The sequence below is a fragment of the Pseudopipra pipra genome, chromosome 7, assembly GCF_036250125.1.
Source record: "Pseudopipra pipra isolate bDixPip1 chromosome 7, bDixPip1.hap1, whole genome shotgun sequence".
Lineage (NCBI taxonomy): Eukaryota > Metazoa > Chordata > Aves > Passeriformes > Pipridae > Pseudopipra > Pseudopipra pipra.
Genome location: NC_087555.1, coordinates 37,858,744 through 37,881,925, shown reverse-complemented (window position 1 = coordinate 37,881,925; position 23,182 = coordinate 37,858,744). Strand labels below are relative to the sequence as shown.

General features: G+C 47.5%; 1 protein-coding gene and 1 long non-coding RNA gene across 4 annotated transcripts in view; one reads left to right on the top strand and one right to left on the bottom strand.

Annotated features, from left to right (window-relative positions):
• Positions 1-3,655, top strand: part of LOC135417467 (uncharacterized) — a 32,825-nt gene extending 29,170 nt beyond the window's left edge. Inside the window, exons 7-8 of the long non-coding RNA XR_010432052.1 lie at positions 132-2,515; positions 2,909-3,655. This is a non-coding gene — a long non-coding RNA (uncharacterized LOC135417467). The remainder of the gene's footprint in view (positions 1-131; positions 2,516-2,908) is intronic.
• Positions 1-23,182, bottom strand: part of MBD5 (methyl-CpG binding domain protein 5) — a 106,837-nt gene that overhangs the window by 10,192 nt on the left and 73,463 nt on the right. For all 3 annotated transcript variants that reach the window (XM_064661661.1, XM_064661660.1, XM_064661659.1), the window contains exons 7-12: positions 20,362-20,464; positions 19,820-20,000; positions 15,605-17,755; positions 5,187-6,179; positions 3,651-3,886; positions 451-1,656 (exon numbers count right to left, since the gene is read on the bottom strand). In XM_064661661.1, coding sequence (XP_064517731.1) covers positions 451-1,656; positions 3,651-3,886; positions 5,187-6,179; positions 15,605-17,755; positions 19,820-20,000; positions 20,362-20,464 — 4,870 coding nt within the window. The remainder of the gene's footprint in view (positions 1-450; positions 1,657-3,650; positions 3,887-5,186; positions 6,180-15,604; positions 17,756-19,819; positions 20,001-20,361; positions 20,465-23,182) is intronic.

Sequence of the window (23,182 nt, the reverse complement as noted above, 5' to 3'; positions counted from 1 at the left end):
TCCCTACTAAAAGACGATCCAAACCTCCTTTTATGCTGAAAATGTGTGTGCATTTCCTCTGTGGCAATCAGCAAGATTCCCCTTATTACACACTCCTCCTGCTGATTCGATCACTTCTCCTTTTTTTGCAGTTTCAACACTTTTAGGTATTTTCACACCAGGTTTTGACACAGCCAGAAATTTGACCGAACACACAATGGCAGCGAAAGCCTTTTTTGGGTGACACCACTTTTCCATGCACAACTGATTTAGTAAAGCCCAAACCTAACCTCTCTGAAGGCAACTGGCACAAGTTTCTTACGGGAAACCACGGGGAAATTCAGTCCTATGAGCTACAGGTAAGGAAAAAAACCAAACCATGCTGCTAAAATAGGAGACAAAGACCAAAATGACGACGCTTTGGTGGGCACGTGGAGAGAGAGAGAGATGTGCATAGATATATAAATATACCTTCCCCTCCTCAGCGTTCTGTTGACATGAATTGTGAACTTCTTCCTCCCTCACCAGTTTCCCAGGCCATGAAGTGAGTCCTTTGATCTGGCCCCAGACCAAGTCGCCCACGTTGAACGTCCTTGGCCTGTAGTGGAGGAGCTCGTGGGAGGAAGGCGAGTCGGGGTTCCTCAGGTCCTCCTCGCTGCTGATGCTTTTAGCATCCGAGGGGCTGGGCACACACCCATTAATGCTTTTGGCATTAAAATCTCCATTGTAATGGATGTAGTCTTTCACCAAGGAGCTCTCCAAGCTATTGGAGGAGCTCGGGGATTGCTCTTCCAGACCCAGGTCTTGTTTGGAAGCGCTCAGCAGGTCCCCGAAGGCCCTGCCCTGCTGCGGCCTGTTCCCGTTGATGTGTGCACAGCGTTCCACAGTGTTCTCCAGTCTGTCCTTGAAGCTCAGCATAGTTCTTTTGTAATTGTTATACCTGAAATTCTCCTCCAGCGCCTTCTCGCTCTGGCAGTTCCTCTGCGGCAGCAGGGCCTGGTGCTGCTCCCCCGGCAGCAGGGGCAGGGCCGAGGCGTTGTTGGGCCTCTCGTGGCAGGGGCTGCCGTGCAGGTGGGAGTGCTCCAGGAACTCCTCGCACTTCCACCTGTTTAGCTCACCCACCGGGCTCTGCTCCCCTTCCCACTGTTTTTTGGGGGTGTTACAGCTGGCCGCCTTGTAATACTCGTAGCCCTCGCCCTCCCCGGGGTTCTTGCCGTGCTCGGCGCCCTTGGGGCCGCGCGCGCCGCGGGCGCCCCTGGCCCTGCCCTCGTGCTCGGGCACGGCCACGCCGCGGCCGTGGATGACGGCGCTGACGGCGCTGGAGAGGTTCAGGGGGTCCCCGATGGAGGCTGTGAAGGCACTCATGGCACTCAGGGCGGGGATGGGGCTCATCTGGGTGGTGCTGCTCACGGCCGTGGTGATCACCACCTGCATCCCCTTGCTGGCCGCGTCCACCACCGCCTTGTAGATGGCGTCCACCGACGGGTCCCCCGGGCCGCCCACGGGCAGGGAATCCTTGGGCTGCTGCCCCAGGGGGGGCTCGGCCCGGGGCTGCAGCTCACAGGAGGGTTCTGGGAAGGGAGGGAGCATCGCGTTGGAGCTGTCGGGAACCGGCGCCATTCCCATCTGGGTGATCATCCGCTTGTTCAGGACCGCGGCGTCCTCCTGCATCCTCACCTGGGGAAGGACAGGAGAAGATGGGAGTTCATATTCTGGATTAATGTTTCATGGAATTGCAGAGGTGTTGGGGTTGGGAGGGGCCTCTGGAGATCACCCAGTCCAACCCCCCTGCCAAAGCAGGGTCACCTGGAGCAGGTGACACAGGAACTTGTCTGGGTGGGTTTGGAATGTCCCCAGAGAGGGAGACTCCACAACTATTTCAACAGACAAACTTGGTCTCATTTTAATTAAACCCCGAGGTGGTGGCCAGGGTGACTGTTCCTCACAGGACACCATTTTGATTAAATTCCAGTTATGAAGTTAAATGCAGAACAAGGTAGAGAGAAAACAAAAAACCCTAATTTAGAGGAAATCAGACCCACTGGCTCTCAGACTTTGCCTCGTGGATCAAACTGGACATCTTGACATGATCCAGCCCCCCATGCACTGCTGAGACTTCACCATCATCCCTTTCAGAGCCTTTCAGGAATTTCCTCGTCTGATTGAAGCTCAGCTCTTTCCTTTTCTTCTCTCAAGTCCTAAACAACTCCACCAAGGTCAGTACTTTTGTTACAGAATCCCAGGATGGTCTGGCTTGGAAGAACCTTAAAGCCCATCCAGTGCCACCCCTGCCATGGGCAGGGACACCTTCCACCAGCCCAGGTTGCTCCAACCTGGCCTTGGACACTTCCAGGGATCCAGGGACAGCCACATCTTCTCTGGGCAACCTGGGCCAGGGCCTCCCCACCCTTACAGCCAAGGATTTTTTTCCTAATATCCCATCTAAATCCCACAACCTTCTCTTCTCCAGGCTCCTCCAGCTGAGATGATCCAGTCCAAGCTCCAGCTACAGGAGGTTGCACAGGATCACATCCAGGTGGGTTTTATGTATTTCCAGAGAAGGAGATTCCACAGCCTGTTCTCAGCTGAACAGTTCTGTTCTCAGCTATTCTCTCCTCCCTTCTTGGCACCTCCAGACTAAATCAACTGAGGTTTTTGAAGTCCTTGTCACATCCACAGGCGGGGATGACAGTGGCAATGAGAGCATTGTAACAAAACACTGCAAAGAACAACATGAAAATATTCCCAAAGCCCCTTTAAACTGCTTACCATGACCATTATTTATAGAACTGGGAATCTGGTGCAAAAAACCACTGAGCTAAAGCTCCCAAAATTCACACCAGAGAGGGAACAGGCAGGTAGAAAACTGAGATTTTGCAGTGGAACATCTACACTGAGAAATGACACATCTCCTTTTCCCTCCTTCCAGGGTAAAAGCACTGCCTGGCTCTATCTCCATGTCCCATCCTCACATCTGGAATTCTGCAGCAACCACAGCAACCCCGAGTAACAATAAATCCGTATTTCCCTCCGGGTTTATTCCCTACTTTTGCCATGTCAGTGTGTTGGTTGGATATTCAAGTTGCACTGTGAAGAACTGGCTATTTAGGTGAGAGCAGCAAAGGATCATTTTTGCACAGTTTGTCACTGTACATTCACTTTAATCCCTGTTTTCTTCAGGCTGCAGAATCCAGCAGCTCTTCCATGCAGTTGCAGTGGGAATACAAGAGGACTGGCACACACAGTCACCTACAATAACTCATTAAGCTTCTAATTATTGTGAAGTGGTTCCAGCATTTATTTCTCACTGTTGCATTATCAGAATGGGCTGAATGGGAATTTATGATCCTTTCTGCACAATGGAAAAGAGTTTTGCTAAAAATTCATAGTATTGTCAGCACGTAAATAGCATATTTTTTTCAATACATGCAGCATAACTCCTTCCAAAGAAACTGGACCCAATTCCTGCAGAGAAAGGTATAAAATTTCCATAAAAATGTCACTGATTTGCAAAACCCAGAGTGAAAGAGCAAAATGTAGACAGTGCATATATATAATTTATATGGATCATATTGCCTTAATCAGCAAAGAAACCCAGACCCTGGGGGATGTAATTTTACCTCCTGAGAGCTGCACATTTGTTGGAATATTGCTTCCCTCTTGCTTCCTACCTGGAAATTCTGGAACAGACAGGCCATGGGGTTTGGGTTGTTGGCTGGGCCAGGGATTTGGGGCTGGCCCTGAAAGCCCTGCACGTTCTGGTAGCCCTGGAGAAGGTGCTGCTGCTGCTGCTGCTGCTGCTGCTGCTGCTGCTGATTGGGAGGAAACATCTGATTGTTGTTCAGGAGCGACTGGAGATGACTCAGCTGATGGTTGTTCAGAGTAGTGTTCAGGGATGACATGTCACCTGCAACCCAAACACAGGCAAACACGAGTCACAGCCGTTCCCAGCCTTCAGCAGGGATTTCCTTGACTCCAATTTTAACTGACTGCTGAAAATGCCTCTGTGAAACAACCCTGCTCCCCTCCAGCCTCCCAGAGGTCCTCAAGGGATGTCTCTCCTGCTCTTTGTTCCTCCTTTCTTGTGTCACATCCACCTGGATCTGCCTGAAGGGCCCTGACAGGGCTCTGGGAACAGCCAAGTTTGGCAGAAGGAGCCTCTGTGATGTCTTGGAATCTCCTTCAAACAGCACTGGGGTGGGGAGAGGGAGGAGGAGCAGACACAGAGAAAAGTGAAAATAATTCAAAACCCCAACAAAACTGTTTTTTTAATAATTATGACACGAGCCAGCTGTGAACGAGAAAAGGCTTTTTTGCCCCAGACATGGAACACCAAACAATTATTTTTGTACATTCAAGAGTAAAAATTGTAGTAATAGTTTGTATTATATGAAAATCTCAATGTGGAAATTCTAGTTCCAGTAAAATAAATATGAAACAGTAAAGCTTAAAATATATCCATTTTTTACTTGGTTTCTTTTTTTTTTTAATTAAAAGCTCCGGTTTTCCTTAAAATTTCCATTTGCAGAATCACTGGTTAGTTGTATTTTACATGGAAAACGTCAGGTAGGGTTGAGTCCACTGCAGCCATTAGTAGGGCAGTATGAGGTATTAAGTTAAATATTTAAGTTAAAATACTTTATCAGCTCTTTGCCACTATTTAATTCCTCACATTTAATTAGATGCACAGACCAAACAGAGAAGCACTAACTCTATTACATATTTTGGGTAAAAATAATCAAAAAAATCATCACCCAGGATAAAGAAATTTTGTATTCAAGAGGTTTTTAATCACTTTTTTTTGGGATGTAGGTGTTGGTCCTGCACAGCTACTCCCACTAACCCTGTGCTGCCACACTCTGCACCCAGGGAGGCTCCTGAGCTGCTGCTCCTTGAGCAGTGAAACAAGTGCTGACACAATTTTTGGGTGTTTATAGAAGGTCTAGGTGGCAGAATTAATAATTTCCCAAATCAGTATTAAACACTGAGGAATCCAAGCAGAATTTGCTTTAAATCTCCTGCCAGAAGAGTTATTCTCCACAAACAAGCTGTCACACACACACACATAAAAAAAAAAGGGTGGCAAAGCGGAGTTTTTGCAAATAGAAACGAAAATCCAAAGCTCCCCCTCCCCTCCCCTCTTCATTTGATTCCTTTCTTTATTTTTTTAAGTTTCCTTTTATACCTGGGAAGAAAACAGGACTTACCAAGCAGGCCCGTCCCCAGGAGAGGGTTAAGGAGCTGTGGCACCACAGAGTTACTGTTGAGTTTGGCTGGCCCAGGAGCACTCCCAGCACTATTAGATATGTTCAGCAAGGTTTCTGCCATGGACACCACGGCCGTGCCACCGCCCAGCGCCGAGACAGACAGAGCTGCCACCGCCGAGGACGTGGTGGTGGTGGTGGTGGTGGCCTGGGAGGAGGTGGCAATGGAAACCTCCGGGTGGCCGGCGGAGTTCAGGACACCCCCCACCAGCTGGGGATTCAGGGCCATGAGCGCCGAGGGCCCCGAGCCGGCGGGCAGGAGCAGGGGGTTGGAGGCCGTGTCGGCGCCTGGAAAGCTGGGAATGGGGTTGGACAGGAGGGTCTCCACCCTGGAGCCGTCGGGCAGGGGCTCGGGGGGGGCCGGCGGCTGCGCGACCGAGGGCACGGGGGGGTTCTGCTGCTGCAGCAAATCTGAGATGGTCACATTGAAGGATGGCACGGGGAGCATGGCAGCGGCTTGGGCTTGGTTCTGGAGCAGGGCTGCCAGGAGCTGGAAGTGCACGGGCTGCAGAACCTGCCCGTCCACGTCGCCGGAGAGAAAAGCTAAAGCGGCGTTTACATTCGGGTTGAGAAAACCTAAAGGGTTGAGGTTGACCTCGGACTTGCCTTCTCCCGCTGAAGGCTGCAGGATATTTAATAGGTTCTGGTTTAGGAGCTGCTGCTGACTGACGGGCAAGGAGAGAGGCAGGGAGCTGAGGAGGTTGGGGTGCAGGGCGGGCGGCAGGCTGCCGCTCCCGGCGCTGTTCTGAGGGAAGGGCAGCGGCGCCTCGGGGCCGGAGAAGGGGAAGTCGGTGCCCACGGGCAGCTGGCCCTGCTGGAGGGGGGTCCCGGCTGCCGTGGTGACAATGACACCGTCCTGCAGCACGGAGGTTGTCTTGGTGATGGCAGGTTGGCTGGTGCCGGCGATGGCGATGGACGATGACGGCCCCGACCCGCCTGGAACGCAAACAAATGCAGCTGTTAACGGGGTTCTGCCTGGTGGAGACACATCCAAGTCATGCAATAACCCAAACCAGCCGTGTCTGACACCCACACACGGGAAAAAGGATGTTTGGAGCATCCAGACTCGAGTCCTTTTACAATATGGATGGATCTGCCACCAGCTACCGCAGACACCCATCGGGAATTATTGAACTCGTGTGTCCCCTGAAGTTCTTCGATGGGGATAGAACAGGATTTCACCCATCAGCACAAACCCCAAGGCAACCAGAACATAACAGAGCCAGTTGTGGACCAGTTATGGTCCCAGTTAATCCCAGTTTGGGATGAACCACTTGGGAGAAGGATCACGGATGATGTTGGGGGTGAGAGTGTGAGAGCACAATCTATTTCCATTTCTATTTAATTCACGGGCTTCCAGATTTTAAATTATTATTGAAAGCATTATTTTGGACTCCCGAATTAAAACACATGGTGAATCTAATGAGTAAAATACATTTTGATCCAGCTCTGTTGGCATTCACAGCCCCCAGTGATTTATACAGAAAAAAATGTGGATTGGGGTGGTAAAATCAAACCCATCACTTGGCATGAAAACAAAGAGCAACTGGGTAAATTTACTATGAAAAAGTTACAAAGAAAGAGTAATAAAGTTTATCTGGGTATCTTTACACCCCTTCAGCAAAGCTGAAGCATAAAATATTGTTATTTTTTTCCTTAAGGCAGAGTCTTGAACTGGCCCAAAAAGCACCTGGGAGAATTAAAGCAAAGGGAATTGCCTTGAAATATGTCCTTCTACTTTATTTACTGCAGCTCACTGGAGAACACTGGAGTATTAGATTTATATCTAAAACTGTGTCATTATAAATGGATTTAACGATGGTTTCATGCAGTGAAATAACTTTCCATCCTCAACTGCCCTGCAAATACCAGAGATCAGAAGGTCCCAAATAATCAATTATAATTTTTCTCCACAAATACCATTTGAAAAGGGATATTCAACCACACACTCAGCTGGTAAGAGCTGAACCAACTCTTTACATCACTTGCAACTTAAACCGCCACTTTTCAAGCACTGTGACGTTCTGACAACTCAAAAAAAGGTCCAAAATTAACACAGAGCACGGGGCACTGCACTGAACTCAGTCTGGAACAAGGAAGGAAAACCCCAAAATACACATCCCACTGGATTTCCACTCATGGCTTCACGTTCAACGCCTCAGATTGGGCAGGAAGAGCAAATAAAAAGCTGCTAATTGGACAAACTGCCCAGAAATTATTCAAGCCACTGACAAATCTATCAGTGCAGATCCATGAAAACCAACTACAAGTGGAGGTTGTCACCTCCCAACGCACCCATCCTGCTGTCACCTGGTTCTGGAGCCTTTGGCACCATCTCCAAAATAAATAAAACAGGAAAAAAAATGGTTTTCTCAAGCCCATGTGCACACATGAAGAGGTATAGGACCATGCCAGGCTTGTGATGGGTCACTGTGGAATCACTGAGAAAAGACTTTAATTCTATTTATTCATCTGTTTATTCATTTTTAAAAAGCAGGAGAAGTCCCAAAGACCGACCTACGGATTTAAGAGATACCATTCCCAAAGTCATCCCTGGTTTTAATGGAAGAAGCAGCTGTACCTCCCAAGGGATGGGAGATGGATGTTTGTAATTTATTCATGATGCTGTTTTCCATTCAGGTGAAGGAGCACATGGAAAAGTGTTTGCTGGGAAGCACATCTCAAGAGTTGGAAAATTGCTGCTGTTTTTTTTGGCAAACAGGGCTCTGTTCTCTGACCCATCACCCACCACTCCTGGAGACTCCAGCAGAGCATCTTCAACACCTGCCCTTTCTCCAGATTAATTAAACAACTAATTAATTGCTACTGAGGGAAAAAAAAAAATCCTGATGGATCCTGAGTAGGAGGAACAAAATGTGTCCTTATTTCAATCCAGGCTGGAGAAGTCTGGGAGTGGAAGAGGTGATGAGCAGCCAGACTTCAGCAGGAAATAAAACACAGACAAACATCCCCCCGGAGGGATATTTGATAGGAAGGCACAGCAGGAATTGGGGGAGAAAAGTCCCAAATTGGGTAGCAGCAAAGACAATATTTACAGCTCCATTCTGGGACAGCTTCATGACTGAACTGCCAAAATATGAGTTCTGGATCTCTTCCCAAGTACCACCTCCGACAAGTCAGTGTTCCAGATGAAGATGTGCAGGCACAGCCATTCCCACTGGAATACAGAAGCTGCCAGAGCTTCTCCATGTCTGGCCCCAGGCCAGGAGATAAAATCTGAGTTGCATTTTCCCCCTTATAGAAGAAGTACAGTGCCCATTATGTGACATGGACAGTCCTTCCCTCTGGGATCCCATGGGAACTGTCCTTCCCCAGCTCCACGGGAACTCTCTGAGATTTTGGCTTTTGGAGGTGCAAGGAGAAGGAAAGGATGCCCAGGATCAGCAGGTGGATGATGGACTTGATGATCCTAAAGGTCTTTTCCAACCCTAACAATTCCCTGACTCTGAGATATGTAGTTCCCTGAAAGAGCACAAAAACAGGAGCACCAAAGCATGGGAATGACTCTGGATGTGCTTTGGGTCTGAACTTTATTCAAAGGGATTTCCAGACCCACATGTTGTATTTAATGGAACTCCCTAAGGAGAACAGGATCACAGCTGTGACCACCTGCCTTTCCCTAGAGCCTGGAGAAGGACAACAGCTGGAAGAAAAGGCAGAGTTTTGGCAGGGCACCAACTCACACAAAACCCCACCACCCCCAAAACCCCACCCTGAAGTGGTTCATTGTCACCATATCCAGGCTGCAAGAGGACAATTAGCAGGGTTTGGATGAGAAACACAGACAGGAGTTGAACACCAACAGGAAATCACCACTGGGATTCCAAGTCCCACAAAACCATGGCATTGGGAGCCCTGGAAACAATGGTCCTTAATGACCAGAGGGTCTGAAGGGTAAAGGTGGAATGGGAAAAAGGATGGAGGAGTGAGACCAAAAGCCATAAAAGCCCAGGACAGAGCCTGGCTCGCAGCTCCTGCAGACACAGAGCTCTGCCAAAGGTGCTCCTGCCAGCTGTGCTGGGAAAAATAACAAAAGGAGAAACATCCAGAATGCAGGAAAAGCAGCTCTGTTGTTCCCTAAGAGGGCCAAAGGAAATAAATGGAAATTGAATAAGATCTATATTTTTAACATCATTACTTATTGTATTTAAGAGCGTTTTTTGTTGTGTTCTCTTTTGACAGCAGGATCATTTTCCTGTGTGCATTTTATCTGTGTGCATTTCTCAAACTATTCCTTGACAGGTTTTCTTCAGCAGAGACAATGAAATAAGGGGTGTTACGTGTTCCAGAAGATTCATCATCCTCGTTCACTTCAAATAAAGGAATCAGAGTGGAAGATATTTGTCATTAACTTCTCAGCACTGTCCTTCCATGGAAAGGCAGGAACACACCTGTGCTGTTGGAATGGTGGGATACAATCCATAGTCTGCCTTGGTTTGGGTCCTACAGGAGTCATGGAAGGTGTCCCTGCCCATGGCAGCAGTGGAACCAGGTGGTCTTTAAGATCCTTCCCAACCCCAACCATTCCATGATTCCCTGATTATAACTACATATATATTTTCCTAAAAGACTGCAGTTAAAGCATGCCAACGAGAAAACAATAATGTAAATAATATTATACAATTAATTTCTCTGTCAGAAACTCCCCATTATGTATTTTAGTATTTCAGTAGCCAAGAACACATTGCTGGAATTTGTGGAATAAAAATAATCCCTAAAATAGGTGTGTGAAGGACTTAGAAAAGTAAAAGTGCAGAACTTGTTCATTAGCCATTAACACCTGAAACGTTTCTAGGGTTGAGGACAAAGAAATGCTATGGATTCCACTTTCTCAATTCTTACTTTTCACAGAATCAGAGAATCCCAGGATGGTTTGGCTGGGAAGAGACTTTAAATCCCATCCAGTCCCACCCCCTGCCATGGGCAGGGACACCTTCCACTAGCCCAGGTTGCTCCAACCTGGCCTTGGACACTTCCAGGGATCCAGGGACAGCCACAGCTTCTCTGGGCAACCTGTGCCAGGGCCTCCCCACCCTCGAAGCCAGGAATTCCTTCCCAATATCCTATCTAACCACTCCCTGTGTCCTGTCCCTCCATGCCTTGTAAAGGGTCTCTCTCCATATCCAATAAAACCACAGCTCCCTTTGTTTTACACTGGGCATGTTCTTTGCTGCTTGTTTAATTCAGAACATTCCAAGTTTGGGAAACCCTTGTCAGAGCTCACATTTAACTCCTTGGTCCTGTAACTTGCTCCCACCCTCTCCTGAGGTTAAATCCCGCAGCTCACACAGGAGAGATCGGCACAGCCCTTCCCAAAAGATCCATGGGAGTGGGGAGAGTTTCCCTGCAGGCCTGACCCCGGGATCAGGGAGGTGTGAAAGCACAAAAGGATCACTCAGATGTTGCAATCATTCCCACAGCTCCCGTGGTTTGTGACTCCTCCACCCACCAGGGTCACCCGGCCCCGCTCCAGGAGCTGCTGCAGCACCACATGGAACAGGAATTCATAACAACTTCAGAGACACAAACACGGAGTTTGCAGCAGGGTAATATTGTTAAATCAGGGATTTTCAGAGCCTTCCCTTTCCCAGTGTCACCACTGATGGAAAACACACCTCACAGGCACTCAAAATCCCAGACATATTCCTGCTTTAGCTATTCCAGCCCTTCCCTGTACACTGGGAACCAGGAGCTATGCACTTTAACCATTATATTCTCCCTTTTCTGTTTGGAATGGAAAACATTTCAGATGTTTATCTGGCATCCCCTTGATTACAGGGGCTAATTCCAATTCCAATACTCAAGGAGCCATAATTCAGCATTTAAGCACCAAGTGCTGTCAGTCCTTATCGAGATCCTGCACAGGAGAACTGCAAAAAATGGACTAATAAATAAAACATCCTCCAGCAGGAGCAGTTAAAAACCTGAAATTCCCTCCTGTGCAACTCCCCATCCTCGTGGAATGTGCTCTGCTGGGAAATATTTCCCTCCCTGTCCATGATATCCACGTTACTGTGCCTACAATCATCACAGAGTTTTTACACTTACAACAAAAAAACTGGAATGTTGGCCCCAAAATTTTCTGGGGAGGGCAAAAAAGCCCCAGACTGTTTTTAGGACAACAGAAATCCTTAAAATTGGGCTTTTTTTTTAATATTTAACAGCTGACTGATTGTCACCCTTGGCTCTTCTCCTCTGAATTCTGAATTTTACCCTCACTGCTGTTTTTTTAACATGATTTTGGGAAAACTGTTGTGCTGTGCTCAGCTGTGGCTGCAAAACATTGGGAAGGTAAAAATTCCATAAAAAGCATTATTTCTTCCAATAATCCCCACTCCTCCCCCTGGAAAGGGTTGGATTTGCCCACTGGTTCCACTTAAGGATATTTTGGGATGGTGAGAGCTAAATATGTACAAGAAATCCCAGTTAATTAATTCAGCTTTTCTCCACAATAAGGTTCATCTTTCTGTGCTATTTTATTACTGTTTTTCACAAATCCTTTAACTTTTATCACTGTAAATTCCTAAAAAAACTGCATGGCAGTTAAAGCACCAACCAGGGAAGGGTCTGGTTAAATCAAAGGCCGTGAGTTATTAGGAAATTCAAATTTTGAGAGATAAAACAATGCAAGAAAACCACAAAGTGCATCTAAAAAAGCAGAGAACATTTTCCCTGTTCTTTCCAGTCCTCATTTGAAGAGAAAAATGATCACTTTTCTCTCCCCAAAAATAATAACAGAGGAAGATAAGGTGCAGATTCAAACACCAGTGATCCCTTTTCAGCAGATTCCCTCCCAAGCAGGGAAAAGTCCCTCTGGAAGTTTCTGGAACCCCAAAATCAACAGGACATTTCAACTGGCTTTGTAATTAGGAGAGGAGCTGCTTGGCATCCTGGCCAGGGGTTAGGCCAGTTTAATAAGGAATTTTTCTCAGGCACAACGAGTCCCCCAGAGGTGCCAGATGCTCTTCTGACCTCGGGAGTCAAGAAGTTCCACTGATTTTGTAATTCCAGGAGATCTGGAGGAATTTTGGGAAGCAAATCCATAGACTCACGTGTTCAAATACACCACTTAATGTGATATATTTGAAAATATTCCACCTTTGATGAACAGAAAAGACAGTTTTCAGGGAAGCAAAGGGCCTAAATTCAGTTGATTTTCCACTTAATCCACCAGTACATTTGACCTTTAATTCATAATTTAGGGATTGGACAGCATCATCATCCCTTTCCAACCAAAGTGTTTCCAGGGGATTTTGGGATACAATCCTGCCAGGAGCATCCCCAGTTCCACTGAGAATTCCCATTTTTATGTTGTCAGGAATTCACTCAGCTTCTCTTTTTATTTATTTATTTTATTTTTTTTTAATGTGTTTTGTGGAGTTTGTTTTGTTTTGTTCTGGTTTTTAACCCAACTGAGCTGACCCTTTGCATTGAGTGGATTAAATCCAAGTCTCCTAAACCACTTCTGGTTTTCCAAGGCCTTGTTCCATTCCCAATTATCCTGGCTGCATTAAAATAAACCCCTCTGGAGAGGGACAGAAGCTCCTCCCTGTTGAATTAGATTTTACTATTTCTATTCTGCACATTTCACCAGTTCCAGGGAAAAGGATAAAGCCTTTATTTGCCAAATCTGCCCCAATAAACTTCTCATGTTTCTGATCTTCGAGACAACTTATCATCTTTATTATTATTTGCTGTGGTTATTGTGGTTCCCTTCACTTCCCTATCAGCAAGAAAAACCTAAATAAACCAACCTGCAATAAAATCCATCACCCAGTGACACAGCCCCATCCCAATAAAGAGAAAATCCCATCACACTCCCACAGAAAATTACCTGGGAACTGCAGATATTATCTCTGGAAGGAGAAAACAAGAGCCAGAATAACAAAGCTTGGTCCATGTGGTTAAAACAGAATTAAAAGCTCAGCTAATTGTGGGGATTCACAGTATTTTTTCTCCCAGGAACTATTTTGGAGCAGGAGCTGTTCTGAGTGTTGGCACAGACACAGATTTAGCAATTAAAAGACTTCAAAACAAAGGGGAAGAAAAAAAAAAAAGAAGCCACAAGCTGAAATATGAACAGGAGTTTCCTGAAAACATCTGACTCAGCTCTGGAAAACTGAATTTAATGGGCTTTCACCAGCTCCAGCACCAAAACTAACACCCCAGGACAGGATAATTCCCAACATTCCTCTTCCCAGCTTTGTCCCAGAGCTGAGTGCTGACTGGAGACTCGCTTTTATTTTTAACACAAGTTGTTATTAACACAAAATACTCAACATTTCCCACGTTGTTGATGGAAAGAACATGAAAACACAACAGAATGCCCCCATCTGGAATTCCACAGCCTGCGGATGAGACATAAATCCCACACCTGAGCCCTGTGGGGACTCAGGCAGGAGGTTGGGGGAAGGTTTATGTGTAATTTTAGGGACTAACACAAGGATAAGACAACGTGAGGCTCCATCTCAGAGAAGAAAAGGGGTCTCTTCTTCAAGAATATTCAATAAAATAATGAAATGCAGGTTGTGTGTGTTTTTTAGGCACGGAAACTAAAGGAACAACCTCTTGGGCAGTGAGGAATGAAACATATTCCCAACTTTCTGCCTACATGGAACTGCTACTTATCATTTAGATAATGCCACTGAAGGCTTTATATTGCTGTAATTCCAGCAGCCATTCCCAGGGGATTGGGAATTCCACAGCAGAGCAGGAGCTCCCAGGTGGGGTTTTAACCTCTTGCTGCTCCTACATGGATGAGAACCAAAGGGGGTGTTGGTGTTGAAACCTTTTCTTGTGGGGATTGACTCGGATTGGTTTGGGTGCATTTGCCTTATCCAGCTTTCCTGAGGATCCCAGGGAATACAAGCACAGGGAAGCAAACTCCTGGTGCAAAGCCAGACCTTTGCTCCGTGCAGAAGGCAGGACAAAGTCTCTCCAGAGGGAAAATGCCTCGGGAAATCTCCTCTGTGTCACCATGACAAGGCAAAAGAGCCACACAAGGACTGAGAGCTGCCTGATTGCAACACCCCCCACCCCCCAGCCCAGGGAAAACCAGGCCTTTTTATCCCAGGAATGGAGAGGAACCCTTAGAATTCATCAGAAACCACAAGCAGCATAATATTAGACAGTTATTTCTCTGTGATTCAGCTTTTACAGGATTCCACTCTGCATTTTAAAGGAGGAAGCTCAGGAAATTCAGATCAGGTTCTTGGGTTATTGAGAGGCCAGTTGCACCTTAAGGTCACTTTGGTGTGAGCTGGGTTTTCACTCACACAGGTGCCACCTTTCCATGCTTTGCTCAAACAGAAACAGGCCAATGAAAGTCCCATTTTTGAGCTGTTCCCCTTCTATGTTTGAACAGCCCAGAGACAGGAACAGCAGCAAACCCGTTTCCTCTCCAGGTCTTCAGTGGTGAACAAACCAGGAAATGTCTCTCTCCACTCCTCCAAGTTAATATCCAGTTTATCCAACCATTGCACTACCACCTCAGTAAAATTATCATGATTAAGGCAAACCCAGACTTGGTATTTCCTTGTGCTGGCCCTGGAAAGGGTTGTTTTGTAAATTTTGGGACTCCTCGTATCTCTGACAACACCAACTCTTTAAGGGCAGCGGTGAGGAACATGTGTATCACCCAGACACTCCAACCTGGGGCTGGACTGGCAGGGCATGCTGGAAAAAACCCACCAGTTTATTTGGGGAAGTGACAAAAGAGGTGTGGGAATGTTCAAAAGTGCATGGATTTTATTTATGCAGTGCGTGTGGAAGTTCAGAGGAGCGGGAGTTGGCACAGGAAGGATGATTTTGTCCAGGACAAGGGAGATATATTCTTGTTTACCACTGGTTTGGATTAAAACCCCAGAAGGGTTTGGGTTGGAAGGGACCTTAGAGCTCAGGGACAGGGGCAGGGACACCTTCCACTAGCCCAGGATGCTCCAAGCCCCATCCAACCTGGCCTTGGACACTTCCAGGGATGGAGCAGCCACAGCCCATCTGGGCAACCTGTGCCAGGGCCTCCTCACCCTCCCAGCCAGAAATTCCTTCCCAATATCCCATCTAACTCTGCCTTCTGGCAGTGAGAAGCCATTCCCTGTGTCCTGCCACTACAGTTCCTGAAGAAGATTCCCTCTGTGGCTTCCCTGCAGCCCCTGCAGCCCCTGGAAAGCCGCTGTGAGTCTTCTCTCTTCTTACCTCAGTACCAGGGTGTGAGCACCAACTTCTGACACGGCCAAACTCGAGTTTAAAACACAGACACGGGGAAGGAACCCCTTTAAAACCAGTCATCCCATATTTCTAAGAGCTCAAGCCCAGGGGAATCCCCCCAGGAGGCCACGTACCTGCTTCAGGGCTGCTCTGGTTACAGCTGCTGCCGATGCTGTTGGGGATCACCGGGGCCGAGGGTGCCTGGAGTCGCGCCTGAGGTGGGTTCTGGTGCAAGGAGTTTCCTAAAGCCATTCCCGACTGCGGGAGCATCCCGCAGCTCCCGCCGGCCTGCATCTGGCTGATGAGCCCTGCCAGGTGGTTGGTGCTGCCCGGGCTGGCCCCGTGCCCGAAGGCAGGGTTGGGGCCGTGGCAGTGCAGCCCCTCCCCTCGCAGGGGCAGCCCCGGCGCCAGAGGGGCCTGGAGCCCGCCCGAGCTCAGGGCAGGCTCCGGGAAATGCATCTGGTTCCCGGAGCAGGGCAGGGCAGAGCCGGAGCTCCCACAGCCCGTGGAACTATTGCTGCTCACGTGGGAGTTCTGGCAGCTCATGGACTGCAGGAGCTGCGACATGGAGCTGATGGGGAAGGAGCTTTGACTCTGCTTTCTTATCAAATCGGATCCGGCTTTGGAAACCCCAGAACTGTCCAACTGGGACTGTCTCAGCAGGCTCAGCACCGTGGTGGGGGGCTGCTTCCTTTTCCTCAGAGGATCCTTTTGCTGAGACATCAGTTTGTCTCTCAGTGCTGCTCGGCCGCTCTGCCCTTCCGTGGTGGGGAGGAGCACGTTGGCAGCAGGAGGGAACATGGAATTTAAAGTGCTGTGTCCTTCGGAGTTGCCGCCGCCGGCAACAGGTCCAGAGTTGCTACTGCTGCTGTTGTTGGTACCAGCGAGTTTGTTTTGATTTGCTAGCTGTGCTTTGGCTGCTGCTGACAGTAAACTGCTGGCTGGGAAAGAGGCAGCGTTGTGCTGGTTCAAGATCTGGTTTAAAGGCATTCCCAGCAAACCGGGCTGACTCTTCAAGGAACCGCTTCCAGCCGATGCAGCGGGAAAAACTGCATTGTTGGGAGGATTCAGTACATTGCTCATTCCAGCGATTAACGGGTTGGGGATGTCCTTGTACTGGCCGAGTCCATCGTGCTTGGTGGAAGGGCTGGATGGCATGGACGGCCTCGGCGAGCCTATGGTCGACCTCGGGGACCTGGGGGGGACCTTGATGCCGCCGCAGGCCGACTGCGGCCCGACCGGGGGCAGCAGGAAATTCCCGTGATCCGACGACGTGGAGGAAGAGCGCGACCTTTGGGGAGAGGCCTCGATCCTCCCCATCCCGGGGCCCATCATGTGCACCGGGGAGGTCACGGGCGACGGGGACAGGGAGGTGGAGGCGGAGTGCTGGACCCTCTGGCCGTGGGGCGCGTGGTTGGCGTGGGCGGGTTTGACGGTGGGCAGGGGCAGGTTGCTGGGCAGGGGCACGACGGCGGGGGGCATGCTTACATTCATCACGGGTACCTGAGAGTGGGCGCTCGCGTGGAACGGGGACGGGGGCACGATCACGGGGTTCTGGCTCGCCGGCTTGCTGGGAATGGGGTCCAGGATGCCCAGGGGATCCTTCTCGGATGGCAATGGCTTTTTCTGCAGGGCGCACGATGGCGGCGGAGGGGGGGGCGGGGGCGGGGGAGGGCCCTGCGGGGGGGGCTTGTGGTGGAACATGGCCCGCGGGATCTCCATCCCCGCGGGGAAGCTACACAGGGGCTTTTTCATGACGGGGCTTTTGGTGGTCAGGGTGGGGGACAGAGGTATGTTAGTCCTGCCGGCCATGGCGCAGGAGGACTGGATGGGGGAGCCGTGCAGCATCACCGACGGCGGCGACAGCGGCGTCCTGCTCACGTGGATGGGGCTGGAGTTGGGAGCTCCGTGGAAACCGGGATTGTTCCTGGTGAAAACGTCGGGGCTCCCCAGCGGGTCAGTCCTGGGAGAGATGGAGCCGTCGCCGTAGATCTGCGACCCCGAGGAAGCCGGGCTGGGCATCCCGCCGTGGCTGCCCCGGTACGGAGACTTCTGTCCCAGCTCACTGCTCCCCAACCTCTGCCTGGGATACACAGGATGGAGCTCTGGCTGCTGGCTCCCGGCCATCTCTTGCACGTACAGCCTCCCCATGGCATTGGATGCCCCAATCATCAGCTTGAAAGGAGTCTTACATTCCGGCATCACGGAATTTGTAATTCCTTCATGCGGTTTATTCCTCGCGGATCTCGGAGTTGCTGCTCGAGTGGGAACTACTGGAGTCGCACCTGGTGTTAAAAACACACAACAGTCACTGTTTGGAAACGCAGCATCACAGGTTTTTCAGTGCAGAACTACAGGGTGTGAAAATATTCCTAAAAGCAAGGAAGCCTTTGGCTAAACTTGGGCTTCCACAGGAATGAAACCCCGGGCACTGAGGAGCTGCTGGAACGGCGCCTGTCGCCCTGTACAGATCTTAATTTAAATCCTACATAAATATGGACAACTGGAAATCTTTCTCCTGCCCTTCTGTCTTTTCTAAGCATCACCTCCAGCGTCCCACTCCCGGATTTCCAGCAGCAGCCCTCTGGCAGGAGCAGGGAGCCGCTGTCGCAGGGAAAAGGAGCCTCTGGCACCATCTATTGAGGACAGGAGGAACAAAGCCCAGCCAGGACTGAGACTCACTTCCAGGTGCTGTCCCAAACGCTGTCCCTGATGAGGGATTCTGGATGCTTTAGGGGGTTGTTTTCAGGCTAAAAGCCTTGGGGATATTTGCACATGCTGACACAGGAACCCCTCTAAGACGGAAAAATTCCCACTTTTGAGCCCAGGCCTTCCTACAAGCACGAGGCCACTTCCCATCTTTATTTCAAAATTTTTTTCCCCCAATGTTTTACTTTCAGAATATCATCACAAGCAGCTCCAAAGTCTGGGGGACTTTCTGCCAGTTGTGCTGCTCTGGGAATTTGCAATTCAGCTCGGAGCGCTTGGCGCGGAGCCCCCGAATGTGCAAACTCCACTTGGGAGCTGCAAATTCCACGTTCAGAGGAACTCAGAGGTGCCTTGAAATTCTCCTGCTCTCAAGAATCCCATTCCCATCTCTCCTTCAGCCTGGGCAGACTGACATTCCTGCCTTCATCCTATTTGCAAGGCCAGCCACAGAAACAAACATTTCACCTGTCCCAAAATACAACCAAAGTGTCAATTTAGGGGACAAAACTCAAGGCTGAGCTGCAAAATAAAATGAGTATGAGAGGCCTCACCTTGAATGCTGGAACTAAGCAAATGGTCACATGCAAGGGTGTGAAAATGAAAAGATATTTTGCTTACAAAGGTCATTTATTGGGAAATCTTCTTCTTTGCTTAGGGCACAAAATTCTGATCAACAGAGAAGGGAAAATCACCTGAATGTCACTCATGTCTTGAATACTCACCTGGTTTCACCTCCTTCATCCTGCTAATTTTTTGAAAACAAGAATGTAATTTAAGTACTACTCATCAAAAAATTACGGAGGAAAATGTGTAGAACCTTGGGAAGTTGCACTGCTAGTTAAAAATGAAATGACATTGAAAAAAAAAAATGTAAACAGGTTTAAAATCCGAAATTTCAATGTAAAAATCAGTCCTATGAACAGCGTGGGTTAAACTTCACACTGGTCAGCACCATCCTGCCATCTGATCTTATGGGTCTTATTTCTCAATATCTGGGTCTTATTTCTCAATAATTTACAGCTAAAAGTTGTTTTTTCCAGGTGAACAACTTCAGAATCATCAGGATTTGTTGTTACACCCCCAGTTTTACAATGTGGTTTTGACCTTCTCTTGTTTTGGTAACACCTGTCAACTCCCAGCCACCAACAAATTACCTCTTTTCTTTTTTTTTTTTATGTTGACACGGATAATTAAAATGCTAATCCAGGTTGGCACCTAAATATAATCCTTGAGAAATTACAGTGGAGATCTCTTTTGCTGTATCTTCTCCTTTACAACACAATTTCCCATTTAGCCACGTCCTAATCCCTTCATAATCACTTTATTCTGCTCCTCTAATTTCCCATGTGACAGAATATCAGACATACTGCCACAGTTCCCAAAGATGAGAGTTAATGTATTTTCTTTGTTCTAGAACAATCTGATACCTTTCCCAAGAAAATCATGCTCTTAGGCTGGGAATGACCTGATTTAGACTCATTTTCTATCTCCCTACATCTCTGATCACTCCATTTATTCCTTAAATCTGTTTATTTTTGCACTCACAGACACATCAGACGTTCGGGGGTGGTTTTGCATAGTAATTACACATACAAAATTAAGATTATTAAGTGATCCTGCAGGATTTAAGTTTTACTCACTTGTTCCACCCCCAGGACTGGTGAGAACCAGGGAAGGATGAGGTGCTTCCATGCTTTTGTGCAGTGTAGCCACAGCAATGATCTTCCTCTTGTGGATGCATAGTTTGGTGACATCTTCATCTGCTTTGACATCTTCAGCAGTTCTCTGCTTCACAGCAGCTCCAGGATCGAAATTAAACACCTGGGAGTGAAAATTCCAGTGCTTAAGCAATGATTATGGGCAGAAAACTCACCAAACACCCCTCGATTTTATGCAGAATATACAGGAATTTTCCTCTGTTCCTCAGAGCTCTTTGACTGCTCCTACATTGACAGGAAGTTTGGAAATGATAAATATATTTATAATAACTGAGTCAAATCCTTTCCAAGAGGGGAGGAGGCAGAGGGGAGATTAACTTTTGGATTTTAGGGTAGAACTTTGGGTGCACTCTACTTATTTGATATACACATACATGATGTGAACAGAGGTCAAGCCATGGCACAGCACATCAGCTGGCATCACAAATATTCCAGTAAAGACCCAAAATGCTGCTTTGCTTTACCTTGGGAAGAACAAGAGGACATTCTAGGCCACACTTGCACGTTCCATCAGTCAGCAAGTAAGTCTTCACCTGCTCCAAGCAGGATAATAAAGACCCACTGGGACTGTAAAGGAACAGAAATGATCAATAAAAGCTATTTGATAGGTCATGACTTGCACCTGCCAGTCTAAAAACTCACAAGGAGAGTTGATATTTACTATTTTTTTCATATTATTTCTTGCTTTTTGTCAAGAATTGCAACGAGACTTATTAAAAAAACACCAAAAAAACCCCCTCTCAAACATATTTTAAAGGAAATGAAACTGCTGCATTCAGGTCTCTTAGTTGCACAAAGTTTGGTTTCATCCAGCTAAGACTTGGACCCTCCCAGTGGAAGTGAGGAACAGCCCACCCAGGAGCCAGGAGTTGTAAATAGCCCCATTTCACCAAGTGGAATAGCTTGGATCAGGAAAACAAATTCCAAACAAACCGTGACAAACTTTGGCGCTTAAAAGCCAAGGTGGAAACGTCTCCTCTCGCACAAGAACCAAGTGACATCTAAAGCAACATCTGCAAGTGACATTTCCAGCTCTGCTGACACTTTAAATCAGGGATTTATTTGCCAGACTTGCCCTGGAATAGTTATTTTTGGGAGAAGTGCTCAGGCTGAATCTGTGTAACAGTGACAGTTTTGAGGGTGAGGAAGATGAAAGAGCAAACTAAAAATAGGGCTGAAGTGACAGGTCAGGAAGTCAAACCTTCCCTGTCTGCAATCCTTGGGGAGGAGGGGGAAAACTACTCTTGATTTCAATTTATTTTAATTTCAGCTGGTTAAACCATGATCCCTTTGGACTTTGCCAACCTGTCCTGAACTATGCTCAGCTCCACACTTGACGATGGAACAGCTTCCCATGGGATTTGCTCTGGACCATCCCATCTGCACCAAAGATCTCCACAGACACTTTCTGGGATGCTTAAAAATTCATGTTAAATATGCTCTGGAGTCAGGACTGAGTAAACCAAAAAAATGCTCCTTTTTCTGGAATATTTCTGGAATAAATCAATCTTAAATAACCCTTTTGTGCACTTTGCCTGGACACACGTGACCAGTTCAGGATCAAGGAGATCCTGGAGCCTGGAAAAAACCCCACACTGTGCTCATGATCAGAGGGTGTGAGGGAAGGTCAGTCCAGTGAATCTGTGGGATGTGGGATCCACCATCCCTCCTGCACATACAGCCAGGGTTATTTGTCCACGAGAACCCACCACATTTTAAAAAGGCCCATTTTTTTTCCTGTTCCTATAGCAGAGCTATAGCTGCAAAATCTCTTTTGTGTGCACAGATCTCCTCACGCTTCCTTTGTAAGAATCCATGGGATCCCAGAATGGTTTGGGTTGGAAGGGACCTTAAGATCATCTCATTCCACCCCCTGCCATGGGCAGGGACACCTTCCACTAGCCCAGGTTGCTCCAAGCCCTGTCCAACCCGGCCTTGGACACTTCCAGGGATGGTTTAGGCCCTACTTTAAGGCAGCAGCACAGTTTTACCAAGCAAAGCCCTGAGAAACAACTCAGTGCTTTTACCAGGTAATAAAAACTAGTTAATTAATGGATTTAATCTTGATTTAATCCAAAGCAAGTGCTGCCAGCTGCCAGCAAAGCCTGTGTGCTTTACAGGGGAGCACAAACACAGGGGCTGTATTCAGCTGGGATCATCTACCCTGGTTAAATCATGTCAGATCTTAATATATCCACTAATTTTCCCTAGGATAGCTGTGGAGTCAATATTGCTTGACCTTTCCTTGTCTCCATAAATGCTGTGCACACTTCAGGGCAGAGCAGGATTCAATCCTTGGAGATCCAGCTGCCCTGGCTGAGCCCTGTGGATGCTCCATGTCAAGCAGGAGATGGGACTATTTGACTTCTACCCTTTAACCACTGAATTAAAGAATAAAAAAAACACATGGCAAGAGGGCAGAAATAACACAATCACTCCCAAGGCTGTAGGAAATGTATGAAGCTTCTCAGAGCTGTAGAAAACCAAGTTTAAAAGCAGGTGGGATCACGTAAAAATACCAAAGCATTCGATGTCCTGGTGTCTGGATATAAAGATTATTGGGGAAAAAAACCCCTCAACCAACCCAGAACTTTTCCTTTCTCATTGATTTTTAACTCAGGCAGAGGCCCAGTAAATTAGAGCTGTAATGAGAAGTGCAAGGGAAGGCGATTTCTCTCCTGACATGGGTATCACTGACACGGATTTGGTTGGATTCTGCTAATTGGGAACATCAACAAGAAATCCCGGAATGCATCTGATCTTTTATGGTAGTTTAGTGTAAAATTGGAGCAGGCTTTGACTCATTAAAGGGTTTTGTCTTGCTAATACATAAAATGTTGTGAGGGACCGGTTATTTTAATGACAGAACAGTGGAATGAGATTAAGCAAATAACAGGCTGGACCTGTGTGATGTAAACCTGCCCTCTCCAAATTTTGTTAAAGCTCACTTTGATCTTTTTTTTTCCAATAACATTTAATTTACAGTCTGTTTGTCTGAACACATTGATTTAATACCAATTTCAACGCATTTCTTCGTGACCGTTCCGGGGTGAAGCAAAAAAAAACCCAAAAAAAATCCAAATAAGCTATGAAAATAAACAAATAAAGTACCTAAAACTTCGGATTTAGGCTTATGTTCCTGTTTCTTTTCCTACAGGAGAGATGTGAGGAATCCATAGGAATAAATCTTGCTGGAGAACAGCAGTGATAGTGAACAGAGAACTTTCATGGGCATAACAAAAGTGATGGTTTTTGGAGGTACTGAGTAGCCACAAAAGTTCTACA